Below are 23,223 nucleotides of genomic sequence, written 5' to 3' on the forward strand. Positions count from 1 at the left end.
GTTAAAAATTACCAAAAATTAAAATATAATAAAACTTTATTCTGTAGATTTGATAGTACTGTTTAGCACGTATGGACTCCCTTTCCCCCTCCACCAACCTTCATGGGAAGAATGTGCTTTTCAACTCATTGGGTTTTGTCTGGTGACTCACTTTGGCCAATGATTCATGGGTGGAACTGACGGTAGGTCAGTTCTAAGTCTGAGCCTTAAAAGGCATGTTTCCCTTTAACTTAAATGAAAGAAGCCAGACACAAAAGACTACATATTATCTGATTCCATAAATATTAACATCCAAAACACAGAAATCTATAGAGACAGAAAATAGATTTGTGACTGCTTAGGGCTAGGGTGGAGATGAGGGATGGATGGGTAGGGTGATAGCATAAGGGTGTAAAGTTTCTTTTTGAGGTGGTAGAAATATACTAATATCAACTGTGGCAATGTTTACACACCTGTAAATATACTTAAAACCGCTGAATTGCCTATTTTAAATGGATGAATTGTAAGGAAGATCCATTACATTTCAAGAGAGCTATTTAAAGCAAGAGACATGTTCCCACTTTCCCCCTCAGAGCTTCTGACCTCTGAGAAGAGAGTATGCTTCCGGGCAGCTGCTGCCACAGCAGCCTCAGCCCCACAACGAGACACCTGCAGAAAACCTGAACTCGCTACCACAGCTGCGAGTGGAAGACCCACAACTAACCCCACATACATTAGAAAGAATGAAATACTTGTTTGACCCTGAGGTTTTGTGGCTGCGTCTAATGCTATAAATGTCATTACATGTACCTTGCGTGTGTATAAAATCCTATATTTTTAAAAATGCTTTATATATATATATATATATAAAATGCAATGTGATTTCATAAATAAAATAGAAATAGACATATTTCTGTGTTCGTGGTAACTAGTAATGTGAATTCATTGAGGTTTGTTTGAACTAGTTATCCAAGTCCTGTATAGTATTGTAAGTCATAAGAAACCTTGAATCCTTACCCTAAAAAGCAAAATATCATACCAATCTATCCATAGAAGTCAGATATTTCAGAAACAAATGATTTATTCTGTAATGTAAGACATCATACTCTGGTCATGGTTATTTTTAAAAATGAAATCCTTCTAAATAGAATAGTTTAAACTCTAATATTTAAATGAGTGAATTCATTTGTCTGCTTCCTACATAAAATAATACAACTAAACAATTTAGTGCTTTGAAGACGTGAATTCATTTTCAATTCCTTGAATAATAGCAGATAGGGAAATAGGATAGACATTTTCACCCCTCAGGCACTAAACTTACAGAAGCCCATGAACTACGATTTTTCCTGCTAAATCTCCCTTATAAAAGAAGGCCTGTTACTTGAGGGGATATATAGTCAGAGCCTCATTCTTTTTAGCAAAGAGTCCAGGACAATATGTGAATAGAAGACTGGTTGCTTCTGACAGGTAATTTAGAAACTCCGTTCACGGAAGTAGCTGAATAGGACAGGGCGCCTCCACGGTGAAGCTATGGTAACCATCTCCCCAAATGGAGTAATCACATAACTTTCTTTTCATAAGCAACTTTATAAAATATTCTAAATCTGTAAATTTAGAGAAAAAGCTTAAATGTAATAGACACACTTAATTTTGCTTGTGCATTTTGTAAATATGTTGCACGTGTCTGAAATAGTAATTCCAGACAAAGAATAAATTAAATTTTATCCAGATTTACTTTTCATAGTACTGGTTGTAGACAAAATACATTTGATGAAAGCAACGGAAAACTATGACTCTCATACACATAAATATTACCAACGCAAGCTAAATTAATCAGAATCCAATAACCTAGCTATCACATTTTAGATTACTAAGTATTTACACTGAATATTCCCCCCAAAAATTACCCTATGATGGGTATAATAGTAATTTTTCCATTTTATATGTACATTGTATTCATAATTAGCCTAATTTAGAAAACTACCTTCTTCTGGAATTTTAATTACAAACCAAAGCACAAATTGGTTATTAAAATCAGCAGAAGATATTCAAGACACTTTACTCACAAAGCCATCCATGGCCCAGTTGTCCTCCTTCATCTTCTTCACAGAAGCATGTGTTGGTACTTTAATAAGGTAGATGTGTAACATTAGGCGAGCTTCCTGGCTTTTATATACCCCTGTAAAATGTAAGGACATTTTAGTCTACTGATTTTGCAAATAGCTATGCTTCATTTTATTATCTTTAACTCCTTAAATATACAAGGTGATTCATGTGAAAAGAAATCAGACAAGACCAAGCCAAGGTTAGCTTTATTCATAATGCTTTCCACAAATCCTGCAATATATGTTAATCTCCCATCTGAAATTCTCAACTTGAATCTTAATTTTGGGGCTTAAATTACCTATGTTATTAAAATTAAGTATTACTGTTCTTAATAACATCATTCCATGATATTGCAAACAAAATGACTTCTTTCCACAATGAGATTTAAAATCTCCAAGGATATACAGCAAATGTTAAAATCTCTGATACGTTGTTTAATAATGAATTGGGTGCCGACCCTGTGAAAGGGTATTCTAAGCACTACTGGAGCCACAAGAAGAATATATACATTCTCTCTAAAGATAGGATGCTTAAAAGCATTTCCAATGATGTGGGAAATGTAAGTCACATATATAATCAACTATAATACATGAAAAGATATGATAAATAAAAGGCCAGAAGAGAAAGGGACCATTTCACAATGGAGTGATCAAGAAATGAGGAAATGCTTATTAAGAAAAAATATTTGAACTGAGTTCAAGAAATCACATCAGATTTTTAGTTTAAGAAGGTAAATACAGGTAAATAAAAGAAAAAAGTGAAAATATACATATGATATTTTTTTCTTAAATAGTGAGTATTCTACAAGTAGGAATAATCTGAAATATAAATGTATTTAGGGAAAAAATAGGAGATAAGAGGTCTAAGTAAAAGTTCTGTGATTAACTAATGGTTGAAATGTGACTCATTCATTAATTTATGTAACCTTTCACCTATGTAATGGGGTATCATAAGAATGCACTGGGAATACAAAGATGACACATAGATATTGACATAAATTGTTATATTTAATAAGGAAAGACAAAATGTAATCAAAAATAATATTGGTGGGAACATATTATGATTGATTTACATGGACATCAGGATGGCAAATTAACCTTTTTTTATATATTTGCAGGAATTTATTTTGAAATTTTTCTAGATTAGATTAAGTATACATTTATTTTTGTGATATCTATTTTAATAAAATAAAAAATGTTTATATCTCAAAGTTAAATCAGTGTAGTCACAATTTAAATAAGTTTCTTTTGCTAATATGAAACTTTATGCACTGTAGCTGTAATTTTTAAAATATAATACATATTAACCTCTAATACTTTAATTCTGTATTTAATAGGGAATCATTCAATAATACAAAATGATGTTTGATAATTATAAAATTTAAAAAAATCAATAAATATAGTTTTATTTTCCATTTCATTGATATCACAATTATTATTAATAATTATTTAGAATATATGCATAGCCAAGAAATTTAAACACATGTATTTCACATTGGCCATATGAATATTTAAAAGTATTTTTTAATGAGACCAATAATTCAAATTCAATACTTTGACAGTGTTCATTGGGGCCTATTGTGTTCCAGCTGGTGTTCTAACTTCTGAGAAAGAGTGATGACATGGAAGGCAAAGAGCTTCCCTCTTAAAACTTATATTGTTGGAGTAGTGATGAATAAATAATGAATTACATGTACTGTAATTCCATCTTATAGTATACTAATACTAAACTATTTTCAAATAGTGAATAGATGAAAGTGAAACAGGTAAGACAGTCTAAGAGTGTGTCCGACTGTATTTGTAATGAGAATATTACTTTAGATAGGATCAGCAGGAGTACAAGTTGATGAGATGACAGTTAAGAAAATATCTGAATGTCACAAAACCCAGACCAATTAAGTATAATGAGGGAAATGTATACTAGGTAGAGGACACAGAAACTTGAGAAAACTGAGCAGTTGGATAAAGAATCCCTTATGCTTATTTAAAGTAGTATAGCTCTACCTTTTCTACCTTAAAGTATTTCTACTTAAGTATTCTCATTTGAAGAAATGATTTTGTGTCCATAAAATAGCTTCCAGGTCACCAATCTGGACTTTTTGGTGTTATGAGAATACAAAAAAAATTAGTTATTCAAATTAAACATTCTTTTCTATTTCATGATGTCTCATTTTAGCTACATCAGAGTCTTCATGAATGACTCAGGTGCAGGACACAAAGCAAACTTTTAAAACACACAAACAACAGGAACTTAGGCAATATGACAAAACAGAGGAATTCTTCCCAAAAGAAAGCTGAAGACGATATCACAGTCAGAGAATTGCTCGAAACAGATATAAATAGTATATCAAAACAAGAATTCAGAATGACAGTCATAAGACTAATATTTAAGCTTGAAAAAAGCATGGAAGACACCAGAGAAACTCTTGTTGCAGAGGTCAAAGACCTAAGAACTAGTCAGGATAAATTTAATTCTATAATTGAGATGCAAAATAAATCAGACACAGTGACAGAGAGGATAGAAGATACAGAGGAGAGAATAGGTGAAATAGAAGATAAAATTATGGAAAATAATGAAGCTGAAAAAAAAGAGAAAAAAGGAAATTACTAGATCAGGAGGGGAGAAGTAGAGAACTAAGTGATTCCATGAAATGAAACAATATCTATATCATAAGAGTTGCAGAAGAAGATGAGTGAGAGAAAGGGGGCAGAAGGTTTATATGAACAAATAATAGCTGAAAACTTTGGGGAAGGAAACAGGCATCCAAGTCCAAGAGGCAGAGAGAACTCCCTTCAATATCTACAAAAACAGGTCAACAGCATGGCATATCATAGTGAAACTGGTGAAGATAGAATTCTTCAAGTGGCTAGGGACAAAAGGTCCTTAACTACCAGGGTAGACATATAAAGGTAGTAACAGACTTATCCACTGAAACTTGGCAGGCCAGAAGTTAGTGGCAGGAAATATTGAATGTGCTGAATAGAAAAAAAATAGGCAGCCAGGAATCCTTTGTCCATCAAGGCTGTCATTCTGAATAGAAAAGGAGGTAAAGACTTTCCCAGACAATCAAAAACTAAAGAAGTTCATGACCACTAAACCAGCCCTGCAGGAGATCCTAAGGGGGACTCTGTGAGTGTAAAGTAGCAAAGACTACAAAAGACCAGAGGACATCACCACAAACATGAAATCTACATATAACACAATGGCCCTGAATTCTTATCTTTCAATAATCACTCATTGTAAATGGACTAAATGCCCCAATCAAAAGACAAAGGATATCAGAATGGACAAAAAACCAAGATCCATCTATATTTTGCCTACAAGAGACTCATTTAGATGGAAAGACACCTGCAGATTGAAAGTGAGGGAATGGAAAACCATCTATAATGTTAATGGACATCAAAAGAAATATACTTATATCAGAAAAACCAAATTTTAGAACAAAGACTGTAACAATTGATGAAGAAGGGCATTATATCATAATTAAGGGGTCTATCCATCAAGAAGAGTAACAATTGTAAATATTTATGCCCCCAATGTGAAAGAATGCAAATATATAAATCAATTAATCACAAACATAAACAAACTTTTTGATAATAATGCTGTAATTGTAGGAGACTTACAATTAGTTCAAAATTAATTAATTAAATCTATTTAAGTCTTAATTAATAAGACTCCACCTACAACAATGGACAGATCATTAGGCAGAAAATCAGTAAGGAAACAATGGCTCTGAAGGACACATTGGACCAGAAGGACTTAACAGATATATTCAGAACATTTCATCCTGAAGCAGCAGATTACACATTCTTCTCAAGTGCACATGAAACATTCTCCAAAATAGATTACATACCCTGTCACAAAATAGCCCTCAACAGGTACAAAAAGACTGAGATCATACCATGCATATTTTCAGATCACAACACTATGAAACTTGAAATCAACCACAAGAAAAAATCTGGAAATCCTCCAAATATATGGAAGTTAAAGAACATCCTACTTAAGAATGAATGGGTTAAGCTGGAAATTAAAGAAGAAATCAAAATATACATGGAAGCAAATGAAAATGAAAACATGACAGTCCAAACCCTTTGGCATGAAGTGAAGGCTATCCTAAAAGGAAAATACATTGAATTTCAGGCCTATCTTAAGAAAAAATATAAGTCCCAAATACACAACCTATCCTTACACCTAAAGGAGCTATAAAAGCAGCAGCAAATAAATCCCAAAGCCAGAAGAAGAAAGGAAATGATAAAGATTAGAGCAGAAATAAATGATATAGAATCCAAACAAATCAAAACAAAAAGCAGAAGAGATTAGTGAAACTAAGAGCTGATTTTTTGAAAGAATAAACAAAATTGACAAACTCTTAGCCAGATTTCTCAAAAAGAAAAGGGAGAAGACCCAAATAGATAAAAAAATGAATGGAAGAGAAGCAATCACAACCAACACCATATACAAATAATTAGAGGCGCCTGGGTGGCTCAGTTGGTTAAGCATCCGACTTCGGCTCAGGTCATGATCTCACAGTTCATGGGTTTGAGCCCCGCGTCAGGCTCTGTGTTGACAGCTAGCTCAGAGCCTGGAGCCTGCTTCAGATTTCTGTGTCTCCCCCTCTCTCTGACTCTCCCCTGCTTGTGCTGCCTCTCTCTGTCTCTCAAAAATAAATAAAAAACATTAAAAAATTAAAAAATACAAATAATTATAAGAGAATACTATGAAAAATTATATGCTAACAAACTGAACAATCTAGAAGAAATGGAAAAATTCATAGACACTCACACATTAGAACTCATATAGGGAGAAATAGAAAATTTGAAAAGACCCATCCAGGAAAGAAATTGAATTGGTTATCAAAAATCTCCCAACGAATAAGAGTCCTGGGCCAGATGGCTTCCCAGGGGAACTCTACCAAACATTTAAAGAAGAGTCAATAGTATCCTTTTCAAAGTATTCCAAAAAATAGAAATGAAAGTTTCCGATTTCACTCTATAAAGCCAGCATTACCTTGATTCTAAAATCAGACAAATACCCCACGAAAAAGGAGAATTGCAGACCAATATCCCTGATGAACCTGGATGCAAAAATTCTCACTAAGATACTACCAAATCAAATTCAACAGTATATTAAAATAATAATCACCCCAATCAGGTGGGATCATTCCTGGGCTGCAGGATTCATTCAACATTCACAAATCAATCAATGTGATACACCAAGAGAAGAAAAGATAGGAACCATAGGTCCTCTCAATAGATACAGAAAAAGCATTTGACAAAATGCAGCATCCTTTCTTGATAAAAATCCGCAAGAAAGTCAAGAAAGAAGAAACATAATTTAACATCATAAAAGCCATATATGAAAGACCCACAGCTAATATCATCCTCAGTGGAGGAAAACTGAAAGTTTTCTCCCTAAGATCCATAACACAACAGGGATGTCCACTTTCACCACTGTTGTTCAACAGAGTGGTGGAAGTCATAGGCTCAGCAATCAGACAATGGCAAGAAATAAAAGGCATCCAAATTGGCAAAGAAACAGTCAAACTTTCACTTTTCATACACAACATGATACTCCACATAAAAACCAAAAGACTCCACCCCAAAACTGCTAGAACTGATACATGAACTCAGCAAAATCACAGGATATAAAATCAATGTACAGAAATTGCTTTCATTTCTAAATTTATTTTTTGTGTTTTTTGTTTATTTTTGAGAGACAGAGAGAGACAGTGTGAGCAGGGGAGGGTCAGAGAGAGAGGGAGACACAGAACCGGAAGCAGGCTCCAGGCTCTCAGCTAGCTGTCAGCACAGAGCCTGATGTGGGGCTTGAACTCACAAACCGTGAGATCATGACCTGAGCCAAAGCTGGATGCTTAACCAACTGAGCCACCCAGGCACCCCTGGTTACATTTCTACATATCAACAATGAAGCAGCAGAAAGAGAAAAAAAAGGAATCACTCCCACTTATAATTGTACCAAAATACCTATGAATAAACCTAACCAAAGAGGTTTATAAAAGATCTGTATACTGAAAACTATAGAAAGCTTATGAATGAAATTGAAGAACACACAAAATAATGGAAAAACATCTTATGCGCATTGACTGGAAGAAAAAAGATTCTTAACATGTCAATACTACCAAAGCAGTCTACCCATTCAATGTGATCCCTACTAAAATACCAGCATTCTTCACAGAGCTAGAACAAACAATCCTAAAATTTGTATAGAACTATGAAAACCCCAAATAGCCAGTCAAAGTAATGTTGAAAAAGAAAACCAAACCTGAGGCATCACAATCCTGGACTTATCCTATATTACAAATTGTAATCATTAAGACAGTATGGTAGTGGCACAAAAACCAACACATAGACCAATGGAATAGAATAGAGAACTCACAAATAGATCACCAATTAGTCTTCGACAAAGCAAGAAAGAGTATCCAATGGGGGGTGTGGGGGGAAGACAGTCTCTTTAGCAAATAGTGCTGGAAGAACATACAGAAGAATGAAACTGAAAAATTTTCTTACACCATACACAAAGATAAATTCAAAATGAATGTAAGACCTAAATGTGTGACAGGAAACCGTCAAAATCTTACAGGAGAAAACAGGCAGCAAACACTTTGACCTCAGCTGTAGCAACTTCTCACTAGGCACACTGCCAAAGGAAAGGGAACTAAAAGCAAAAATGACCTTTTGGGACCTCATCAAGATAAAAACCTTCTGCACAGCAAAGGAAACAACCAACAAAACAAAAAGGCAATCAGCAGAATGGGAGAAGATATTTGCAAATGAGATATCTGATAAAGGGTTAGTATCCAAAATCTATAAGGAACTTACCAAACTCAACACATAAAAAACAAATAATCCAGTGAAGAAATGGGCAAAAGACATGAATAGATACTTCTCCAAAGAAGACATCCAGATTGCAAACAGACACAGGAAAAGACACTCAACATCATTCATCATCAGAGAAATACAAATCAAAACCACAATGAGACTGGTCAGAATGACTAAAACTAACAACTCAGGAAATAACAAATGTTGGTGAGGATGTGGAGAAAGGGGAACTCTTTTGGACTGTTGGTGGGAATGCAAACTGGTGGAGCTACTCTGGAAAACAATGTGGAGGTTCCTCAAAAAATTAAAATAGGACCACCCTATGACCCAGCAATTACACTACTAGGAACTTACCCGAATGCTACAGGATTGCTGATTTGAGGGACCACATGTACCCCAATGTTTATAGCAGCACTATCAACAATAGCCAAATTATGAAAGAGACCAAATGTCCATCAGCCGAGAAATTGGATAAAGTAGAAAGGGTACAAATATATAATGGAATATTACTTGGCAATAAAAAAGAATGAAATCTTGCCATTTGAAACAATGTGAATAGAATTGGAGGGTATTATGCTAAGCAAAATAAGTCATTCAAAGACAGATATCATATAATTTCACTCATATATAGAATGTGAGAAACTCAACAGATGAACATAAAGGAAGGGAAGGAAAAATAAGATAAAAACAGAGGGTTTTAAACCATGTGACTCTTAAATACAGAGAACAAACAGGGTTGTTGGAAGTGGGTCGTGGGTTAAATGTGTGAATGGCATTAAGGAGGGCACTTTTCAGGATGACTGCTTGGTGTCATATGTAAGAGAAGAATCACTGGGTTCTACTCCTGAAGCCAAGACTACATTGTATGTTAACTACCTTGAATAAAAATTCTTCATGGGTGAGCTTATTTCAGAATCAGAGTTTTATACTTGTGTAGCAATACTCCTATATCAGTCCAAACACTGGAAAGCTTTGTTTCTGAATAAATTATGAATGTGATTAATATTTAAGAAATATTTCACAGTATAAAAATCACTAATGAAAATGATGAAATGATGGTGGTGAAAGCATGAAGGCACTGTTTGCTCTTCTTTACTAGGATACCTGAAAGTAGCAGTTCCATGTTGCTATTGCTGAGCGTTGCATTGACTCTTCCAGTGGAAGCATTGAAACTAGTAACTGTCAGGGTCATGGGTTGCTTCCTTCCTTTGAAATTGTAAGAGCCTTTCCATATGTAATTTTGGGCAAACACATCATCAGGAACTGTAAATAGATTAAATACACACATTAATTTTATGGTGTCCTGTAAATATAAACATTAAATAGTGGGTTAGTGAATATTAGTTCATTGAATAAGGATATTTTGCTAAACAGACAATAATGTGAAGTGTGTATTATATGGTGAATTTTATATATATATGTTTTCAAGTTTGGGAGAATATACCAAAATTGCCATCACCTAGATTTGTACTCCTACATGAGCCATCAATTAAAGAGAGACAACACTAATTAAAGACATAAGATTTATATTCAGAACCAGCTAAACATCAAATTTACTTGTATTTGGTCTCCTTTAGTAACATATTTCTTTCAGAGGGAAGATACTATGATTTTACTGAGCCAAGTCAGTCTACATACAAGTCCCAGAGGCCTGGTTTTCTCCTGGCAGAGTGAATAGATTTATGGGAGGAAGAGCATAGTTAAAACCCCCTCTTGCAGAATAACCCTGAAAGACTGCCAGGAGGGAAGCTCTTTTATCCTCTTACAGACTACTGAGTTCAGTTTTCACAATAATAGATGCTCCTGAGGAAGAACAGGGCCCTACCATATTGACAGCTTTGAATTTATAGGTATTTTTGGAAATCAAGGAGTTGTCACTAGAACTGCCCAACCCTCAGGGGAGAGAGAAATTGTGGTAGAATCAAATAACAGTCTAAATGTTATAAAACTGTCATCTAAATAAGAAATGCTCTTCACTTTAGATATACCCAAATAAGGCATTATATTTATATAAATTATATATATTTATATATATATAAATTAGTTATGTAATGTGTAGTTATATAAGGCAAATATGGCAAAGTTTACTCAGTTCCTGAAAAGAGGCTGAGAGAAACTTCCATGAATTCTATGTGTCATAATAAAGCACATCCCCCAAAGCAGCCATTGCAGGGAGCCATGCTGATTTGTGCAAGTGAGAAAATAACAGAGTAGGGAGTAGGGAAAAAAGTCTTTATTTCCCTAACAAGCTATTGACAATTTGTCATCTGTTCTTCTCTACACACATCACACTTCTTGCAACCCACATCCTAGAGACTGGGGTTACATTCCCTGAATTCTACTCAGCAAACAAAAATAACAAAACTACTGTACACATAAAGTATATAAAATATAAAATATGGTCAAGTTGAGTTTTTACTGAATATTCAACCAACATGATTTTGTTTCCTTTTTTTAAAATTTTTTAATGTTTTATTTATTTTTGATACAGAGAGACAGAGCATGAGAGGGGGCGGGGCAGAGAGAGGAGACACAGAACCAGAAGCACGCTCCAGGCTCTGAACTAGCCATCAGCACAGAGCCTGACGTGGGGCTTGAACTCACAAACCTGAGATGTGACCTGAGCCGAAGTCGGAGGCCTAACTGACTGAGCCACCCAGGTGCCCTGATTTTGTTTTCTATGATAATCATTCAAAAGTAAAAGAGCTGAAAGATTAGAACTGTAAGCACTAGTGTGAGGCTATTATTATATTTAAGTCCCTCCTCTGCAATTCATAAACTGTGTGGTTTTACATAAATTACTTAACTCTCTAAATCTACATTTCCTCCTAATTAAAATGAGGTTGGCTTAGAGTTGTTGGAAGATTAAATGAGATAAGGAAAGTAAAGTGTTTAGCTGAGTTTTAGTTGCTACCATTACTACTACTGCTGCCGTAGCTATTATTCAGATTAACTAGGAAAACAGTGGATCTTAGAATTTAGTACATAACTGCTAATGAAATATATATTTAGCATACATATAGTAAGTATGAGCAATCCATAGTTCTGGCTTTGTGATATTTGCAAAGTCATCTTTATAGTGGCACTCCCTTCCCAAACCTCAAACTACACAGCTCTATGCTCTAGGGGAGTGCTATGCTATGTATGTATAGGGGAGTCTTACCTAAAACTTTGATACAGTGTATGAGTAAAAAGCCCTAGGTTTGGTAAGCATGTTAAAGATTTAGTAAAAAAAAAAAAAAAAAAAAAGTGTACCTAAAACAAGTTTACAGGAGGGAGTCATAAACTACACTGGCCTGCACTAGAAAGACCTGGAATTTGGAGAAAATAGGATCTTACTAGCGGAAGTAAGAGCAGGAGCAAGGGAGAAAGATATTCGAATGGCAGTGCCTAGCAAATAGTAGGCGCTCTTTAAGTGTGGTCGTCTCTACATTTATTTCTATCTGGACTAGACTGTAATTACTCTTCACTCTCTCTAACCTTTAAAGGAAATCTGTTACACCTGATGATCTTATTCATGTTTGGGGGAAATAGTGTTGGTTGAAGATGCAAGAACCTCAGGGGCAGGAAGAACATTATTGAAAAGAAGTAGGTAGTAGCAGCAGTAAATTATATTGCATGAGGTTTAATCATTGTTGTGGTAGTAAATGTTTAACAGCTGGGTCTCCAGGAAAACAAAACAAAACAAAAAACAAAACTGATATGCAGTGTTTGCTGATTTCCAGTGTGTATATTTCCATAATAATAGATTTCAACGTAGTACAATATGACATCACTGAATGCAAAGTTCGGAAGAATGCACGGACTTTTGAGTCTCTACCTGCGGTTCCACCATCTCATTTCTACTCTGTACTTTTTGAGAAACTAACTCAGGTCTGACAAAGCAGATACTATTTGGTCATTTATATTCCCATGAGCAATGTGAATGATAATATTGCTTTCTATTGTTTAGTCTATTTTGAGATTTAAATATGAATGTGTATTCGGCAGTTCTTCGTAAACTCTAAAATGTCATCCCACTATCATTGATGTGGATATCAATGAAAAGATATTTGAATTTAAACTTTACTTCACAGACTTCATAGCATTGCTAAATGTAGTATCATGCTCCTGACTCTGATACAATTCCCAAATTTCATTGCTGTCATTTTGGAGTAATCTAATCACAGTGCCTGATGAATTTCAATAGAATGTTTCTAATGTTTTTCCATTTAAGATAACATTCACTTTGAAGTTTTATGGATTTTTTACTCAGGTTAAAAAAATTCCTTTCCTTTTCCGATTTAGTGTCTTTTAAAATTACAAATAGGTGTTTATCAATTATTTTCTGTGTAGCTATTGCACTGGTCAAAATTGTTTGCATTTTCATCTCTTAATATCAAAGATGACTCTTAAGGATTATTTAACATTAAAACTGTTCCTGAATATCTATCATGAACCTAGTTTGGTTCTGATGTGTCATCTTTTGGTTATTCTGTTAGATTTTGTAATTTTAGATTCAATTTGCTAAGATTTTATATAGGATATTTTCAACTATACAACTTGAATCAAATGAGTTTGTAATTTTCCCTTTTGTGTAATATCTTTCTGAGTTATTAGAATTACGTTGGACTCACAGAATGAGTTTCTTGACTAGAAGAGATTTTATAAAATGGGATGATCTGTTCTGTTCCTTTAAAATTTGGTGGAACTCATCAGTAGAGCCATAAGGACCTGTTTTTTCTTTGCAGGAATAGTTTTAAACTCCTCCTTCAGTTTTACAGGATCATTCAAGTATTCTTTTGTTAGGTCTGGCAAAATATACTTTTCTAGTAATTTGTCCATTTCTTTAGAGTTGACTGTTACTGATCATTTTAATGAATACAATTATAATTGATGTAATCAGCCCTTATGTGGTTATGTTCATATTTCCTTTTGTTATACTATTTAATTTTTGTTTCTTTTGTAATCAATCTTACCAGAAATTTTCCACTTTTCCCCCCAAATTACTACTTTTCGCTCTGTTTCTTCTATTGTACATCTTGGGGAAATGTTGTTTGTTCATTTTTATTATTACATTGATTTTCTGCTTTCATTTGATTATTCTGTTATAGTTTATATATCTTAACAGGGATACTTAATTCATTAATTCTGAGGCTTTCTTCTTTTCTAATGTAACAACTTAAAGCTATAAATTCCCTCCACAACTTGGCTTTTGGTATACTGGCTAAATTTTGGTATTTAGATTTTTCAATATTCCTAAATTCTAGGGTTATATTTTTAAAATTTCTTCTTTAATATACAATTATTCATAAATATTTATTTTGTTTTTAATTCCAAATTTTCAGAAAATTTTTAAATGGACCTATTTTCTTATTAACTTTTACTTGCATCATGGTCAGATATCAGATCTGAAGTCTGATATATGCTTTGAAATCTATGCATTTGTATTTATATTTAATATATAATCAATTGCTATACCTACCCCATTAGCCTTTGAATAAAATATATATTTCTATAATTGTTTGATACAGAAATCTTTATGTATGAATATTGGGTCAAGCTAATTAATTGTCTTGTTCTTCCACATTCTTTTTTATTTTTATTTTTTGTCTGCATGATTTATCTATTGGTGACTACAGGTCATGTTTTGTCTTGGACAGCCCACTTTTACATTTGATGTACTAGAGTTGTAAGGATGCAGGTCTGATTCAAGTTTCCCCTCTGACCTTGAAGGCCAGCTAACACCATTAACATTTCTGGGGGTGAGCCTAAAGATGGAGGTTAAGACTAGTCACGCCCTACCTGAGGGTCCTAGTCACGCCCTACCTGAGGGTTCTAGGTCCACCCTGTAATTGGTTAAAGTTACTGTCAATGATGTGATGCTATAATGATTGGACCCCTGTACCTGTGTCACAATTTCCTGTAACTCCCCTTCCCAAACTCATAAAAGGCCCTGCCCCGCTCCACGTGGATCCAGTAAGTCTGTGAGCCCGAGTTTAGGCAGGCTGGGCCTAAATTCGTAATAAAGCCCTTTGCTTTTGCATGCGTGATTCGGTCTCCCTGGCGGTCTCTGGTTTTTGGGGGCGATATTAAAATCTGGGTACAACAGAGTTATTATTCAAAATACCTATCTGCTACTAGATAAACCATGTCCCTTAGAAAATTTCACACTAATTGACTACTGTGGTTTTCTGACTCCATTGCTAAACTTACTCTCTTATGTTGATATGTTCTTTGATTGCCTTAGTGGCATTCAGTCTATATCTACTCTACGTAGAAAAAATCAGTGTTGCAGACTGATTTTTTGTGGGTACCCCAGTTTTATAGCATGTACCTTGAGAACTTCTAGATGCAACTAAAATTAGAACCTGTTTCTGGCTTAATATAACTAGATCAAATATGTCTCCAAAGTATCAATTAAGTGCAGTCTTTAATTTTATTTGTAGCTTTTAATTTATAGCATATAAATAAAATATTTATTTTAAATAAAATAGTAAGAAAGAAGCTCTTGTATACTGAGGTCTTACTATGGACTAAGCACTTCACTTCATTTTCATGAAGGTCATTTATAATAATCTAATCATTCTTTTGCATAGATAAAGAAATTGAGACTCTGACATGTAACTTTTCCTCAAAGTTATAGCATAAAGGGTGTATAACATGGTTATTACATTCAGGTTGTAGGAGTTAAGCCCATGATTAAATTTAAAATTTTGGTGTTTAAATCAATAATTGAAAATAAATTGAAGATTTTGCAAACTTTTATCTCATATCAATTGTATTTGGTTCCTCTTTTAAGAATCTATGTTTAAAAATTATACATAACATTTCATTTATATCATTTTTTGTTTTAATGTTTTAAATAAAGCATTGCTAGGGCATCTGGGTGGCTCAGTTGTTTAAACATCTGACCTTAGCTCAGGTCAGGATCTCATGGCTAGTGAGTTTGAGCCGTGAGACAGTCACTGTGCTGACAGCTCAGAGCCTGGAGCCTGCTTCAGATTCTGTGTCTCCATTTATCTCTGCCCCTCCCCTGCTTGTGTTCTCTTTCTCTCTCTCTCTCTCTCTCTCTCTCTCTCTCTCTCTCTCTCTCTCTCTCTGTCAAAAATAGATAAGCATACAAAATTTAAAAAATATGGTCATTATAGTATAGTCATTTTCAGTCACTCCTGAAGGGATATTTTATAGAGAGAACTATAAACATTATTTTTGGAATATTAGCACGTCTCAGTATTAAACTCCTTGAAATTCAACATTTTAAAAATATAAATTATAAAACTCCAATAGTCAAATTCATAGTTTTCCCGTACTGAATACACACACACACACACACACACACACACACACACATACATATTTTTTTCTAAATAATGTTCACTTTGTCAAGAAAATAGTAGATCACTTAGAAATCATGACTTATAGAAAAACTACTGAAATCACTAACCACTTAGCTTTGGACTGGGTGTTCCCAGTGCAGGTCTCGGATCTTTCACCAATATTTTGGAACCAGCTATAAAAAAATTAAAAGGTTTACAGAAGTTAATATAATTAATAGCACACACAGAGATGTATTGTCCATTTTATTCTCTGGTATATCGTATAATTTTCTCCAAAATGTCCTATTCATCCTAACATCTCAGTTCTCACTCAACACTTTGTTGTGCAGCTAACAACTTCAATAATTATCTTGTCCAGTGGGACAGGGGAAGATTGGTGCTGCTTTTTTATTTTAGAATTCTCTTTCTTATTTTAAAGTCATAAACCAACATGCAAACAGTTGATTACGGCATGGTAGCTGAAGGGTAAGGGTATGTTCCTGTCACACAAAGGCAGGAATAATCTGGTAGAACATGTGTTTAAAAATCAGAATTTATTAAGGTGGCTCATGGTGTTATGAGAAATTGGAGAGACTCAAAATTAAAGAATTAATTCTGAAGTTTTAAGCCAAATCAAAGCTAGTTCCATGTAAGGAAATCTTGTGGGTTGCTGAGTGTACCTGGAAGGTTCTAGGAACTATGACATTCCATATACATGCAGTGGAGACTGTGTAAAGGGTCATCTTTTTCCTAAGAACAATATAATGTCTATAAAAGGTTTTACGGGAAGTAAGTCTGCTTCAGTAGTCCCAAGAGAGATAATGCTGAGTTAGCCTACCACAGTACTGATGATAAAGAGCAAAGTGGATAGATAAAAATGTGATTGAAATTCTGTTGGATTAAATGGGCTTTTAATCTTTCAATCTCATGAAAAATTTAAAGCAAACTGAGAAGTGTTCTTGCTAAGAGAGTGAAAACATTTCAAAAAAGGAGAAGGTCGTTAACATTTGTGAATGCTACAAGAGAAGATGAATTAGAAAGGCTGAAAACAAAAAGGAAAAGAAATTTATTGATGACCTTATCAAGAATTCTAAAAAAACTTCCTTTATTTTTTGTTCTGAACACATACTCCTTTTGTCTTTGCTAAACTCACTACATCTTATTCAGATGGGGATTGTCTTGATCAAGCAACAATAGAAGTAGACATTTCACTTAGATCTCGTCAAAATACTATATTGCCCCGGCTGAATGACTGATATGGGGGCAGGCTCCACTTAAAACTGATGGTCAGACTCCTGAATAGGGCTTTCCTGATCAAGAAACTTTGGCCAAAACGCTTTATAGCCAAAAGGTATGAACCCAGTGATGCTGGCAGTAATTTTTCCTACTGTGGTAGGTTGAAAAATGTGACCCCAAAATTCATGTTCACCAACAATCTCAAAATACAGCATTATTTAGAAATAGGGTCTTTTACGGTGTAATTAATTGGGGATCCTGAGGTGAAATAATCCTGAAATCCAGTGACTGGCATCTTTTTAAGAAGAGGAGAGGACATACAGAGATACACAGGAAAGGAAGCCACATGAAAATGGAGGTAGAAACTGGAGAGTCAACCTATGAACCAAGGAATGCCAAGGATAGCCAGAAGCTGCCAGAAACTAGAAAGAGATAAAGCGTGACTTTTCCCTAAGGTCTTCAGAGGGTGCATGGTTCTACCAACACCTTGATCTGGGGCTTCTGGCCTCCAAAACTGTAAGAGAATATATTTCTACCTTTTTAAGCTATTCAGCTTGCAGTACTTTAGTTCAAAAGCCCAGAAAACTAATATACCTACCATGATTAAATCACTAGAAGAAGGAAAAAAGAAGAGAAAATAGACCATGGAAAAGAGACTATAAAAAGACCTCAATAATATGTCTGTGCTGGATCCAGAAGTGCCTACCCTTGGAGTTGGCTAACATACTTCCCTTGTTCCTAAGATAATTTGATTTGAGTGTTTATCTCCTGCATTTTAGGGAGGCTGAAATAATATAATAGCTTCTGTTAAAAGCTTCTATAATGAAAACTTACCTTCACAAACAGGAACTTTTCCAGTCCAGGTGTTATCAGACCTACACACTCTATGTTCTGTTCCACCTGCTAAGAAGAAGCCAGGCTGGCAGGTGTAAATGAGTGTATAGCCGTGAGATGGAAGGTCCATTCCTACTACATTTGCATGAGCAGGAGTTTCTGGTTGCTTACAGCTGTGGGCTATATTAAGAAAAGAGAAAAGTGTTCATTTTTTACAGACTTAAGAAAATTTTGAGATAAGAGTCATAATATATATTAGAGGCATGTTAATGATTTTATGTAAATATACCTTTGCATAGTTAATCTAATTAATCATGGACACTATATCAATGTCAGTATACATATTAATTTCATAGACTAGAATGTCCTAAGCAATTATCTCTGGAACACTGGTAACTGTTAAAAGGTAAGCTGAGGTGGGAAAACATACCGAGGACCATTAAGCTAATATATGTGTACTATATCACTATTCTAGAAAGTCACAATAAACAGTATTTTGCTTCATTTTATTAAGAAGGTTTTTTTTTTAGTTTACTTATTTATTTTGAGAGAGAGAAAGCAAGTACGGTAGGGACAGAGAGAGAGGGGAGAGAGAGCGCCTCAAGCAGTCTGTAGCATCAGTGCAGAGCCTGATGCAGGGCTCAAGCTCATAAACCATGAGATCATGACCTGAGCTGAAATCAAGGGTTGGATGCTTAACTGTCTGAGCCACCCAGGCGCCCCTAAACATTAGCATTTTAAAGGATATAAGAGGTCCTATAGTAAGATACCTGTCAAAGTTTGTCAAACTCAGATTTTCAATACCAGTTTATGGAATATTATTTTATTATTTTTTATATTTATCTTACATTTTAAAAACATTTTCTAAAGTTTAATACAACCACAGCTCAGTATGTCATTCTGATATTAATACTTCCTAATGTAGAAAGTATAATTTAATAATTTTTTACATGTGAAATTTTCTGGTCATATTTTGGGTTTATATGTAGCAGTGTTTTCATTCTTTTAACTTTTATCTCCTTTTCTTCATGCTTCCTCCTACTCTTGACTTCCTACCTTAGTTTTGTTTTACCCATTGATATGCCACTTCTTGGCCCTGCCCCTAGTTTACTTGTTTTATGTCTTATAAATAACATTCTTTTTCTTAGAGATAGATGCTATAAGGAATTTTCTCCCTAAACCAGACAGCATTTCTGATCATTTGTTCATGGATATGGATACTTAAAACAAAATTTTTTCTCTAAAAAATATGTTCTATGGACAAATTTGTTTGGAAAAACAAATTTCCACCTCTTTCCCAATGGAAATTCACAAAACTATAAATAAGAGCTAATATTTTAAAATATTATGTGATAAGCAGTTTGTTACATGTTTCATACTTAATATAATTCAGTTATTGACATTTAATACTTTTGGGGGAAATATTGCTAAGGATAAACACAGATAGTCTGTCTCTACTACATTCTTAATCCTCACATTATACATATAGAGATACTTTCAGTAATAGCTTTATTTAAATCATCATTCCCCACACTGAAGTCATCAAAGAACTTTGGTTTACTAAGAAATACCTAGTCACATCTCACACAGGTCCTAAAGTGTGTACTCTACTGAATTCTCTGTTAAGGGATTTGGCCATATTTAAATTTCAGCCAACCAGGCATGTGACATGAGTTCTCAGTGGAGTGTCCTGCAGCTATTCAGCAAGCTGCCGGTCCATGGGGGCTCCCATAATCAATCGAGTGGTTCTGAACAGGGCTGGAGCAAATTCACAAGACTTATTTAGACTTCAGCAAATCCTAAAAACTGGACACCATTCTGATGAGTATTTCTGCTAACTCTTTACTGTTTTTCCCCAAGAGACTCATGATTTTAAAAGATAGGAAAGGAGATAAAAAAGAGAAAGTGGGAGGGAAAGAGATAAGTAATTCACCAGCTGAAATTTATTTCTAACTGCAAGTCAGGAAAGACAGCTTCATGACCTTGGGCTTTGTTCTTTATTCTGTACAGCAAGTGCTCTCAACTTAGGGTCGGTGCACATTTAGAAGCTCCAGCAAAGCCTGAAATAGTATTCAAATTTTTGGTCAAGATCTTCCTGTGTGTTTCCTTCCATGGATGTTTCTTTTTTCATTCTCAGAGAGTTTTAGAAGTGATACAAGACTAAAAGGCACTAAGTTGGAGCCTTCTGTATCTCAGTGCACTTCAAATTCATAGGTGCAGATCTATGGATTGATAAACTAATAATCATTTAAAATTACCAGATGATCAACCTGAACGCAATTAAAAAGGTTTGCAAAAAGAACAAAATTGTGCCTCATGCCTTCTGACTTCTTTAGAAAGACAGCTCCTTAATTGGCAATGGGGTTATAAACAGTAATAAAGTTATATATGCAAATTATGTTCTACCACAATCTTAAAAAAATCCATGTAATACATTTTCCGTGTGGATATACGTTTATTTCCCACTTGTAAGAAAAAATGAACATAAATTCTGATTTGTGGTAAGTATAACTTCTTAGCCACAATACTTACGTATGCACTCAGGTTGAATTCCACTCCATGTGAGGTCGGGAAGGCAAGTACGTGTTGTAGACCCTTGAAGAAGGTGTCCTTTTTTGCAATGGAATTGCACAACACTTCCTACCTGTAGCAGATTACAGAGAAAAAAAAACCACACATACCAATGCAACTTCAATTATGGCAACAAATAGACAAAACTTTGGATGAGAAAATGCTTTCAAAAGAAATACTGCATGGTGGAAACTGGAAGGAAAATATATTTAAACCTGATTTAAAATAAAATTGGGGGAACACAAAACTAAGGAAAAATTTACATCTCTTAGTGTACGTATCATTGTCAAATATTTTGTACCCAATGCATACATAGGTGCCAAACATTTTGCCATGGAAGTTTAAAGAAAATAGGTAAGATACTAAAAGAACAATAAGCTACATACAACTGCAAGACAGACAGATAGTTAAAAAGAGATAAATAAAGATGGGCGAAGTCAGAAAGAGAAATAAAGATAACTAACAATTTAGAGGCAAATGAATATGAAAGACAGCAAATGCAATATGAGATTAGATGCAAAGGTGTTTACTGAAGGTTGTTATTGTAACAAATATACAGTGGAAGACATGCAATTTGCACTAGGTTTTAAGGATGTGAAATTTAGATAAACACATAGAACATGGTTCTTAAAGTGTGGTTCCCAGACCAGTAACCTCAGTGTCATTAGGAACTATTTAGAAATGCAAAGTCTGGGAACTTACCCCAGATACACTGAATCAGAAACTCTAAGTGGGGTACCAACAACCTGTGTCTTAACAAGCCCTTCAGGTGATTTTATGAACAATAAAGTTTGAGAATAACTGATATAAAAGTACAAAAGATAAGAACATGATGAGAAAAATGCAGAAAGGTTAAAATATACATCTTATAGTTTAAGAAAAAAGAAAGCACATTTGATTGATTGGCATGGATAGTCACACAGTGAGCTGAGAAGTTAAGGGGAGATAAAGTGGGAAGCAGTGAAATACAAATAAATAAATAAATAAATAAATAAATAAATAAATAAATAAATAAGAAAGAAAGAAAGAAAGAAAAAGGAAAAAAGAAAACAGAGTCCAGCATAATGTGTATATGACTTTAACCCTGGATCTGATCTTGCTTGAATAAGGCATATTTCCTCTTTTGAAACTTAATCCATAAATAAAGATGGTAATATTATTCATCTTGAGACATGTTTTAAGAATTAAATGAAATAGGGCATATAATCTACTCTGCACAAGGATGGCACATAGGTTTTAAATAAATTCTAGTTCTAATTATTAAGTGAAAGACATAAGTAAGAATCCATTTCTGAAGAGTCTCAAATGGCAAGCTACGACATTTAAAATCTTTTTTTAATGAAAACATAAAGTTGCTAAAGCTCTCGGAGCAAGAAAAACTTGTGTTGAAATGTCTTTGGAAAATTAAATTAGCCACTGCATAAAGAAACTACTCAGCAAAAAGAATGACAAGCAGTAATTTAATCATGAGGCCAGCCCTGCTGGATTAGATTTGGGTGGCTAAAAGCTGAACATGTGGGAGTGGACCTGGCAAGGATGTTGTTAGCTCAAACTACATTACAGGAAAAAATCATCAAGAGTTATTAATGATTGCAGCTGGGAGACAAGGGGAGGAATATTTAGTGCCTGCCCCTTCAGCCTTCCCCAGCAAGTGGAGTCTGAGAAGGATCAGTCATCCTCGTAGTACTTTTCACAAATACCCTGTTTCCTTCCTTTCGAGATAGTTCCTACCTGCACCTAGAAAAACAACATGGGGACTTCATCAAGATAAAAGGCTTCTGCACTGCAAAGGAAACAATCAAAAAAACTAATAGGCAGCTGACGGAATGGGAAAAGATCGTTGCAAATGACATATCAGATAAAGGGCTAGTATCTGAAATCTACAAGGAACTCACCAAACTTCACACCCACAGAACAAATAACCCAGTGAAGAAATGGGCAGAAGACATACACAGACACTTCTCCAAAGAGGACATCCAGATGGCCAACAGGCACATGAAACGATGCTCAGCATCACTCATCATCAGGGAAATACAAATCAAAACCACACTGAGATACCACCTCACAACGGTCAGAGTCACTAAAATGAACAAATCAAGAGAATATAGATGCCGGCAAGGGTGTGAAGAAACAGGCACCCTCCTACACTGTTGGTGGCAATGTAAACTGGTGCAGCCACTCTGGAAAACAGTGTGGAGACTCCTCAAAAAACTATCGATAGAACTCCCATATGACCTAGCAATAGCATTGCTGGGGATTTACCCAAGAGAGACAGAAATGCTGATGCATAGGAACACATGTACCCCAATGTTCATAGCAGCACTGTCAACAATAGCCAAATCATGGAAAAAGCCTAAATA

General features: G+C 34.6%; 1 protein-coding gene across 3 annotated transcripts in view; it reads right to left on the bottom strand.

Annotated features, from left to right (window-relative positions):
- CSMD3 (CUB and Sushi multiple domains 3) overlaps positions 1–23,223 on the bottom strand; it is a 1,185,533-nt gene that overhangs the window by 8,950 nt on the left and 1,153,360 nt on the right. For all 3 annotated transcript variants that reach the window (XM_029923716.1, XM_029923715.1, XM_029923714.1), the window contains 5 exons: positions 20,825–20,936; positions 18,293–18,472; positions 16,351–16,416; positions 10,029–10,187; positions 2,046–2,158 (listed from right to left, as the gene is read on the bottom strand). In XM_029923716.1, the coding sequence (XP_029779576.1) occupies positions 2,046–2,158; positions 10,029–10,187; positions 16,351–16,416; positions 18,293–18,472; positions 20,825–20,936 (630 nt within the window). The remainder of the gene's footprint in view (positions 1–2,045; positions 2,159–10,028; positions 10,188–16,350; positions 16,417–18,292; positions 18,473–20,824; positions 20,937–23,223) is intronic.

This window comes from Suricata suricatta, chromosome 15 (assembly GCF_006229205.1).
Source record: "Suricata suricatta isolate VVHF042 chromosome 15, meerkat_22Aug2017_6uvM2_HiC, whole genome shotgun sequence".
In the NCBI taxonomy this organism is placed as follows: domain Eukaryota; kingdom Metazoa; phylum Chordata; class Mammalia; order Carnivora; family Herpestidae; genus Suricata; species Suricata suricatta.